General features: G+C 36.7%; 1 protein-coding gene across 1 annotated transcript in view; it reads left to right on the forward strand.

Annotated features, from left to right (window-relative positions):
- The window catches only part of MROH2B (maestro heat like repeat family member 2B), a 59272-nt gene that overhangs the window by 12092 nt on the left and 37107 nt on the right, over window positions 1-10073 (forward strand). The window contains exons 7-17 of the mRNA XM_011370681.1: window positions 862-1002; window positions 1417-1509; window positions 1589-1658; window positions 3416-3529; window positions 4413-4486; window positions 6060-6182; window positions 6934-7047; window positions 7961-8117; window positions 8264-8304; window positions 8814-8955; window positions 9512-9555. Of these exons, the coding sequence (XP_011368983.1) occupies window positions 862-1002; window positions 1417-1509; window positions 1589-1658; window positions 3416-3529; window positions 4413-4486; window positions 6060-6182; window positions 6934-7047; window positions 7961-8117; window positions 8264-8304; window positions 8814-8955; window positions 9512-9555 (1113 nt within the window). The remainder of the gene's footprint in view (window positions 1-861; window positions 1003-1416; window positions 1510-1588; window positions 1659-3415; window positions 3530-4412; window positions 4487-6059; window positions 6183-6933; window positions 7048-7960; window positions 8118-8263; window positions 8305-8813; window positions 8956-9511; window positions 9556-10073) is intronic.

Below are 10073 nucleotides of genomic sequence, written 5' to 3' on the forward strand. Positions count from 1 at the left end.
TGCAGCCCGTGAAGTCACTCGCTACAGGGAAGGTGCATTCCCTAAAGAGGGACTAAAACCTACTGAAACATAGGTCAGAGATGGGAGCACATGCAGCCTTGAATGTTGCTCAGGAACTTGGACTTTTTTTTTTTTTTTTAAGAAATGAGACACCTTTAAAGGATTTTAAACCAGGATTTAAGTGCCAGAAAAATCACAATGTATAGGGGTGGATTATCTATAGGGGTGGAACAAGACAAGCCTGTCAGAAGGCTATAGAAATATTTCAGGTGAGAAATGCTAAGGGGATTGATTAATATAGTACTCATAGTACAGATCAAAGGAGTCAGATGCTGAAAAATAAAATCAACAGGATTTGGCATCAACTGGATGTGTATAGTGAAATGGAGGCACCTACAATGATTCTTAGATTTCCAACTTTAGTGGTCTTTGAGACATTAATCAAGATGAGAAAAACAGGATGAAAACAGGGAAAAATGGGTTTAATTTTAAACCTTTTGACTTGAACAAGGGGCATCCAAGTGGAGATAATAGTAGTAGGTTTGGAGATATTCAGAATCGGCCTTAAGAAGAAAAGCAAAAACGGGATACACAGATTTGGATATTAGCTTTATGTAAGTGACGACTAAAAAAATGGGATCATTTTACCAACTATATAGATGTCTAACCAATGTACTGTATACTTGAAACTAATTAAAGTTTAAAAATAGATTAAAAAATAAAAAGCTGAGTTTATATATATCTTTTTAAAAAAGCAGTGAAGAATATACTGGGGGGCTGTCTAAAGCTCCTGTAATTCTTAGAAATGTACAAAAAGCATCCTGAATTATCAGAAATGGTCTTTGTTTGCGGCCTTTGTAGGTGTTGTCCATCATTAAGGCCCATGGCCCCACAGTGAGCCTGCTGCTCCATCGGGAAGACCTCTGTGACTACGCCCTGGGTCAGGTCCCCTGGCTCCTGAATCAGTATAAAGACAAAGAGATTGACTTCCATGTCACTCAGGTAAGAGCCACACTCTAAAGGAACTGATTCAGAGAGTCAGCTGGCGACCATCCTAAGAGATATTAAGTCCCAGAGGGTCTATGGAACGTAAATACCTGTTTGGGCAGCTGAACATAAACACTTCCTAAGGAGTACAAACTAGACGAGAGGTTGGCATAGCTGGATAATGGAAACTTGGAAAAGGAATTGAGAATTTTATTTTAAGGCTGCTGAGGCACTGAACAAGGTAGAGGGGCTGGAAAGAAAAACTTAATATATATAGTACAATATATAGCTAAAAACAAATAAACAAAACATAACTGCAGAAAAATTATGGGTTTGTTTTCCTCACAAAAAATAATTATTTGCCTTCCCATTCTGTGCTTGCTGCTTCACGGGCAGCCTCCAGCTAACCTTTGAGAGCTTCCATTCTAGAGTCTAAAACAAATATTGACTGCAGCAGTCCTTTATGATATTGGCCTTCCAAGGGGCTTGAAAAGAGCCATCTTCATCAATTTACTCCACCAGGTAAGAAGACCATGCTGTCCCACCTGATTGTTTCATTTTCACTGGTTTTCTGTTTTTAACATCTACCCTTCTGATTCAGGTGTGCAGAGTTCAAGAGCCTTCGGTAAAGGAAAATGAAATTGAAGCTTCCAGTTGCTTCCTCATTCTAGGTAGGACTAAGCATCCAGAAGACTTTTAATAAAAATGTCTCCAAGTGATGATGACAATGATGACGGGTGTGCACACTGTCACATTAGTTACTTTCACGCATATACACACAAAATGTTTCTTCAACTCGTAGTATTCTGTGCCTGTCCCTACCTCATCTGTTCCCAAGAGGAGCGTAATATATAGAGTGATCAATCATCCCAGGACTAAAGAACTTCTAAGGAGATAAAACTTTAAGTTTTAGAACCAGAAGAATCTCATGTGTATTTTGAATATTAACCCTCATTGGATATATCGTTGCCAATTATTTTTTTCCCATTCCATATATCACCTTTTCATTTTGTCGATAGTCTCCTATGCTGAGCTGAAGCTTTTTAGTTCGATGTTGTCCCATTTGGTTATTTTTGCTTTTGCTGCCTCTGTTTGTGATGTCAAATCCAAAAACTCATTGCCAAAACCAGTGTCAAGGTGCTTTCTCTCTATCTTTTTTTCTAGAAGTTTTATGGTTTCAGGTCTTACATTCAATCCCTCTTCATTTTAAATTTGTGTATGGTTTAATAGGAATCCAGTTTCTTTTTTCTTTCCTTTTTTTTTTTTTTGCACGTGGCTATCCAGTTTTCCTAGCATCATTTACTAAAGAAACTATCCTGTCCCCCATTGAATATTCTTGGCTCCTTTGTCAAAAATTAATTGACCATATACGCATGGGTTTATTTCCAGGCAAACCAGGGTGAGTTGGTAACCCTAAAGATAGAAAATTATTTCAAACTGTGTCAAACCCAAAGTTATACTTTTTTCTCCCTGGTAATCTCTAACATGGTCCCTGAAGGAGAAAGATGAGAGCAATCCTGTACTTCCCAAACCTACATCCTCCCTCAAATATATAATTTCTATCACTTTTGTACACCTTTCTATTATGTTCTAGTTTTCTAACTAATACTTCTGTTTCTAGACTTTGTTCTGTCTCAGCCTATTTAACTGTTTCACTTTATCTTTGACAACTTTCAACCCAAACTGCTTTACTCTAGCCAGGCCTTTCCTCACTCCTGCCTGCTTCCTGCTCTACCTATGTTTCTCTTTGTCTTCACAGCTGGTAAAGCATCATTCCAGACTCTGCCTCCATGTTCACAAGGTGTTCTCCTTGTACCTCCATGTCTCCTCTCCTTTTCTTATAAAGACATCAGCTTAATACATGATGCCTAATGGTTTTGAGTGAATTATGATACTTCTGAAATCTGTATATAAAGCTCTTATGGCATTAGAGATTATGGGTGTGACCTATCTGTTGTTGGTTGCATCAGAAATTAGCCTACACATTTACTTTCAAATATAAGCAAAAGAGCAATTTACACAAGCTTTGGTTTGTACCACTGGTGTATCTGCCAGAACCCAATAAATAATGTGTATTGAACGTGGAAAAAAAAAAAAAAAAGACATCAGCCATATTGAATTAGGGCTCACCCTAGTGACTTACGTCTATTAATCTTAACTTGATTGCATCTGCAAAGAACCTAATCTCCAAATACAGTCAAATACACAGGTATGAACAGAAGTGGGCTTAGGTATAGAAAGCTCTTAGTGACTAAACTGCTTAAATAGTGACACGATTACTAAAGAAGCAAGGACATAATAAAATCTATCCACCAACCTAAGAGCAACTTTAACAATCCTCATAGAATTTCCCTCTCCTTATACACAAGTATTTTACTTAAGATGAAAAATGAGTTTTTATGACCCCCAGTATTTCTTAAACCTGCAGCCCATTCCAACTCTGCAGACCTGATAGAATTTTTTGATGAACAGATAAGAAGTACTAATGAAGTCGTTCGAAAGGGAGTCTTGACTTTGCTAAGATCAGCTATCAGTGCTGAAGGTAAGCAATAGGGATGAAGCCAGAGTGGTTTATTTTGTAGCGAGAAGAAAACTGAAACTTATGCATGCTCTAACCCTAACCTGTGTCTTTGGGATATTTATAGAACATCATATTCAAGTGAAGCTCTGTCCTCTTGGTTGTCTACCATCTTCTACTTTTAAACAGGCATTTCAGTTAGCTCTCTTCTTTCATGGTATTTATTAATGCACTGAGTTGAGAATGATGAGTAGAATATTTGAGAAATGAATTTGAAATTTAGAAGATCTAGTAAGCTGGTTAAGTGGCCCAATAAATAGGATGGGTGAGAAAAATGCACAATATTCTGGAGATTATTACATTTTAAAAAGAGCAGAATTTAATGAACTATCATATTTCCTTAATTCCAAGAAGTGCACACATTTTCCTGATATTGAAATACATCCTATAATTGATCATATTTTAAATTATAATTAGCTACTATAGTTTTTCTTTTTTTGATGTAATATAAACTAATGGTGCCTCATAACATTGATGATATCTTAGATTAATAAAATATGATCATTTCTTTTTGTGCTACATTATAATAGTTTTCAAAATTTAGTTAGCAGTGGGATTTACTGAAGGATCAAACAGAAAACATGAAGTAGTCTCACAAAATTTAAACCTGCTCCATTGGGCTTGATGTGTTGAATCCACTTTAGACCCTAACAATTTAAACAAGATGAAACCAATATAATAGCGAGCAAAGAAAGCAATCAATGTTTTTTGAGAGTTCGAAAAGGAAAATGTTAAAGACAAGAGACCCTGTAATTATGTATCGTAACTCTGATGGACTTTCATCAATCCTAGAACATGCTATACTCCTGCTGAGTCATGCCTCTCTATTTCTCCCTCTGTCTTTCAGAGCCCAGGTTGAGGGATCACATCATTTCAATTGAAAGAACAGTCAGATTTGTCATGGGTGACCTCAGTATAAAAGTAAGAGAATTAATGGGGACTTTTATTTGGTCGATGGTAGTTTTAAGAGTAAAGAAAATGGTTTGACTGTTTAAGGATCTAATTGCGAGATTGCTTTATAATGAATTCAGTAGTCAATTCTATTTTTAAAAGAACTCCATCTTTCCCCAAAATAAACCGAATGAAGGTAAAGTTCTAACTTACATTTAGTCCAATAGAAAAAAGATTTTTGCTCAGAGCATCACTGGGCCATGTTCTTCAAACAGAGGGTTTAAAAGCTAATTGCTAATTATAAAGATAGTATATCTTCCTCCAAAAAAATAGTAACTCCTGCACCATGTTCTGAGCACAGATATCTTATTTTCCAGCCAGGAGCACCGGGAGCAAGTCTTGCACATAATAGATTGCTTGATATTTCTTGATTATTTGATTAAAGGATTTCATGTTAGAAAAGATTTAGAACTTATGCTGGAACAAATTTTTTAAATTACCATTATCTGTAATTTTTTGTATTTTGTTTGGATCAAAGCCCTACATAGAAGCCAGTGGAGAAAATTCCCATAAGAAGCTTTGATTGCCAGTGACTATGTTTAAAATAACAAACGCTATGCAGTGACTAACAATGGAGTGATTGCATAGAAAAAAACCTGATCCAGCAACTGGCAAGCCAATCGAAAGATTACTAGAAGATGTGAGGGTAGAATAAAAGAGCACAGAAACTTTAAGGAAGGCCAGCTCCTCAGGCAAAAATAGAGAGAAGGTGTACCTCTTTTTCTTCACTCAGGGCACTACTGGGCAACTTTATGCTAATAGCTAATTGCCGCCATGTATCTCTGCCTCCTTGTTCCCAATTTTTCTTTTCTTCCCACTCTCCATCAAAAGACCCATTCAATAAGGAATTAAATTTGAGCTTTCTATCTTCCAGAGAAGCAATCCCATAAATTCACTGAAGTCAAAGTATTAAAAACTTGTAACACAGGTCCATAATCCCTTAGTCCAATCCCTAGAGCTAGATATATTTCAGAATTCACAATGTTTCAGATTTTAGAAAAACATTATTGCGACAGTAGCCTACAATCAGATCCATTAATATTTCTATAAGAAAAATGTATGGATATCCACACTGCATAGGATAAGTAAAGAGTACAAATAGCTTTAAAGCGGCTCAGTTTGGATTTTTCCAACCAATGAGTTGGCACTAAATTTAAAAAACAAAATTCCAGTTTTCAGAGTTGTTTGGATTTTGAATTTGTGGATAAGGGGTTGTGGAACTTGACATAAGTGTGCTATCTTTCACTGAGGATTTTTAAAGTGAGGCAGTGTTTTAGCCTAAATTTACCAACATTTCATAACATATAATAATAAAAGACATATCTTGGGAGCTAGGGAGAAAAATTTTAGTTAAAGAGAGCCTTTTCAGGGAACTTTTAATCATAACCTGCTCCATCTATCATAGTAACATAATTCAATTTATACTTTTTTGGAAAGGATTCACTTTGAATGATTCATGAAGGTTAAAAAAGAGTAAGAGAAACTAAATTTCTATTCTACTCAACTGTAATAGAATGTTGCAAATGCATTTTTCTTACTCTAGGTGAGGAATTCCACCCTCCTCCTCATCCAAACTATGTGTGAGAAATGCTACATCGAAGCCCGGGAAGGATGGCCACTGATCAATTATGTCTTCTCTCAGTTTGCAATGTCCAACAAGAATCTGGTATGAAGAGGTTGTGGTTTTGAGTGCTGCACTATAACAAGAACAGTTGAAATAACTGGGTTTTAAAAGAAATGGTAGGGGTTCAATTTAATAGCAGACTTAAAACTTATATTTAAGTCTTACTACTCCTATTGATAAATTTTTCAACCTCTAGTGCTCTCAGTTCCTTCTCATTGTTATCACTTCTAACTTATAATGCGTATAAGGTAGCTTAAGTCACAGTTTTCCCTAAGGAAGAGGCAACCTGGCCTCCAAGGCTTAGGGGTGTTTTGGAGAGGTACAGAGAAAGTACAAACAGTTTAGAGAAAATAAGGGACACCAAGACTTGCTGCACCGGAGTTGGCTTCCTTTGGATGAATAGCCTGAAAAGCATCAGCGATCTTAGCAGTGATCTTAGCAAGTGGACTGAATTTACAGTCCACTTCACCGGGAAGCAGTGTCTTTAAAAATTTTTTGCCCCAGAGAAAATAGCAAAGGCCTGAGGGAGCGAGGGGATATCTACAGTTCAAGGATCCTCACCATTTTTGCTTTTCTGCCTTTAAGCCAAGAGTGTTTTTTCTAACCCATTCCTCCAAGGAACATTTTAAAGCAAGGATCAGATGCTGAAGACCAAGATTGCTGGATTCCATGAGCCCCTTAAGTTGAGCGACTGCATTCTTCACCCCAGAGTCTGAGAACACATCTAGGCGCAGTCAGAGGGGAACAAACAGAAAGAGTTATTAACAAGTCACCTGTTTCATCTTTCTTAAAGGAGAAACCAATGAAACCTAACTCCCATGAGGATGAAAAGGGGGAGAAATCTGTCCGGGAAACAAGCCTCGAGGTCTTAAAAACGCTGGATCCACTAGTCATTGGAATGCCTCAGGTAAGGGTTGTTTGTTTGTTTGTTTGTTTGTTTGTTTATCACCACTTGTAGTTACTTCAATCACCTTTTTAAGGCTCTGCCCATTTAGGAGTAAAGACATGAGTTTGTACTCCGTGGGTCATCAGCTATTGATGCTCTGGCTAGAAGAAGGTTGCTGTGATGCTCAGTGCCCAGCATTTAGTAGTTAGTTCCTCAAAAATGGGTATTGGTTCATTAACAATCTCTCATATCTGGATAGCAAATGCCAGTTTATAAGTATCTTAAAATATTATTTCTCTTCTTCTCCTAACATACCTAGACACATTGTTAAGTTGCGAGAGGTGATTCTAATGCAACGAATGCTAAGCTTTCCCCCATTTATCTGGGAAGGTGTTAAAAAGCACACCTTCCTAGCCTCACTCTAGGCCTAATATAATCTGAACTTCAAGGGTTTGAGCCTTGGAATCTGTATTTTCCTTTAAATAAAACAATCTGAGAAAAGATTTAGGGGCCAGAAATATATGGCATAGCCAGGAGGCAACAGAAGATTGATTGAATGAAAACTTTTTTAAAAGAGCAATTGAAGTGGATCAGAGGGTTTATTTAGCTGGTGGCACTTGGTGAGGGGAGCCCAAGGATGCGAATCTTCCTGCAGTGCTCAGAACACTTCGCACAGTGAAGAATCGTCCTGCCCCAAATTCCAGCAACAACTTCAGGGAGAAACACTAACCAACATTCACTAAATCCAGAATCTGAAAATGAATGTGCTGTGCAAAGATTTTTTTTAATAATTTCATTTTGATTTGACCTTAAGAGCAAAATAATAAGTGAGAAAATTTTTTTTCTAAGTCAGAGGTAAACACACAGTGAGAACCAAAGAAAAATCATGGAAAAGAATAAGCGATCCTTGCATCTTGCCCTATCTTTTCCACAGGTGCTGTGGCCAAGAATCCTGACTTTTGTAGTACCTGCAGAATATACAGAAACTCTGGAATACCTGTTTAGTATCATCAGAATTCTGATTATGGCCGAGGAGAGAAAAAAGAATAACGCCACGGAGTCGACAGCACTTGTCATCTCTACAGGAGCTGGTTTGTACATTCAAAAACACAGTAAAACATTTCTCTTATGAGAGGCTCATTTCCAGAAAGGCTACAGGGCTTTGATCACATACCCAACCCCAATATGAATTTTTCTAGCTCGCATAGTAATAATGAAAATTGCTTTCTCTTTCTAGTGAAACTTCCTTCACCACAACAGCTACTGGCCAGACTTCTGGTGAGTTAGTTACAGAAAACCAATGCGGGATAAATTTAAGCCAATATAGACAATTCAGTTTGAAATAAATGCTAATAAAAATTATATAGATACTCCAAATTAAAAGAAACACTAAAGGCATAAAAAAAAAATGTTCTGCTATACTAATAATACTCAGAGTAGGATTATCTTCTCACTCTGAAATGATTGTTAAACTTTATGATTTTAAAATAAGCATAGACTGAATCTGATCCATAAGCACCATTCAAACAACTTCTGTGTCTATTGTTTAGATTTTCCTCTCTTCTTTTTGCCCCATATGTATCATTTACTCAAGCACTATTTCCACATGTGCTTGTTTAATTAATAAATATATCTAAGTATTGGTATCTTCCATTGATTTTTGCTTTTGAACAAGTAAGAATAGACTGTGATGATTTGTGAAAAGATTAGCTAATAGTAAAAAGGAAAATGTAGATGGCCTTTTAAATAGCCCTGAGTCGATTAGCATTTTCTCTTCTATCTTTCAGGTAATATCTATGCTCGCCAGTTTAGGGAAATTATGTGGGGCTGGTGCAATAGGACTTTTGAAGATAGTGCCTGAGATAATTCACCCCAAATTGATAAACCTATGGAAAGAACGCTTGCCTGAGCTCCTGCAGCCTTTAGAAGGTACAAGGGAGTGGGATCAGGTCTTTATCCGAGGAGGCAAGAATACAAAGAAACAAGGCATCATTTTCTCTGTTTAAAGCCATTACCGTTCTTTATAGGTAATAAAAACAATGAACTTGATATGCAAGGCAGAAGCTATATATTTTTTTTCTAATTCCTTATGTTCTATTTCTCTGCCAAATACTTACACTACAAGAAGACCAGGTGGGTGACACGCTTAGCAGGAACTTTTGCTTTTGCCCTGGTCTTTTTCTTGTATTTAAACACGCTGTTTTGGTATTGTTCTAAAAAGTTACTACTCAACCACATTAGAGTACTGAAATATGGCCATTTCAGTAGTCACTGTTGAAATTAACAAAAAGCCTAGATGTTATCATGAATCAAAGACCCTCTGCCTATCTGATTAGCACTTTAAAGTTGGCAATATGGGAAATTTCATCTGAAATAACCATCCTATGCTTAGCTTGAAATGAACTCCAGCATCCACTGGGGACTTGGCAAGGGACAAACGAATCTTGATTTTTTTTGCAGTTATTGCATTAATTTCTTTTTCTAGGAAAGAACACTAGTATTGTGCTATGGGAAACCATGCTGCTTCAGGTAAGGGTAGATTCATAATTGTTGATGGGTGATGAAATCAGCTAAAGTTATCCATTTTAACTAAAAAGAACTGAATTCCAAGAGGCTGTAAACAACATTTCCTTTTCTTAGAAAAAGCACTAGAATGTTACAGGGGGTCATTTAAGAGTTATGCTCTTTAAATCACATAATTTTAGCAACAATCCTTAGTCTCCAATTTGATTAAGAGTTTATGACACTTTTGAAGATTTCAGTTACTAATATTTTTCTCTATGTCTTTCTTAAATCTTCTCCAATTTTCAGGGGTGTTTTCTCTCCTTGCAAATGCATTATTTTACCATTCATATAAAGAAACATGGATTAACATAATTTTCACTTCTGTGGTCCTAAATACAACTCCATTTCTTCCTCTATCTGCTTCTCACTGTCTTTTTCCTGATTTCTAAAAACCAAAGAGCCATACTGTACCTCTTTTCCAGGCAAGAATCTCCTTCTTTCACCCAAAGACTTTTTGGACCTTCACAAGTAAACAGTGCCCC

Source organism: Pteropus vampyrus, unplaced genomic scaffold (assembly GCF_000151845.1).
Source record: "Pteropus vampyrus isolate Shadow unplaced genomic scaffold, Pvam_2.0 Scaffold172, whole genome shotgun sequence".
Taxonomy (NCBI): Eukaryota; Metazoa; Chordata; class Mammalia; order Chiroptera; family Pteropodidae; genus Pteropus; species Pteropus vampyrus.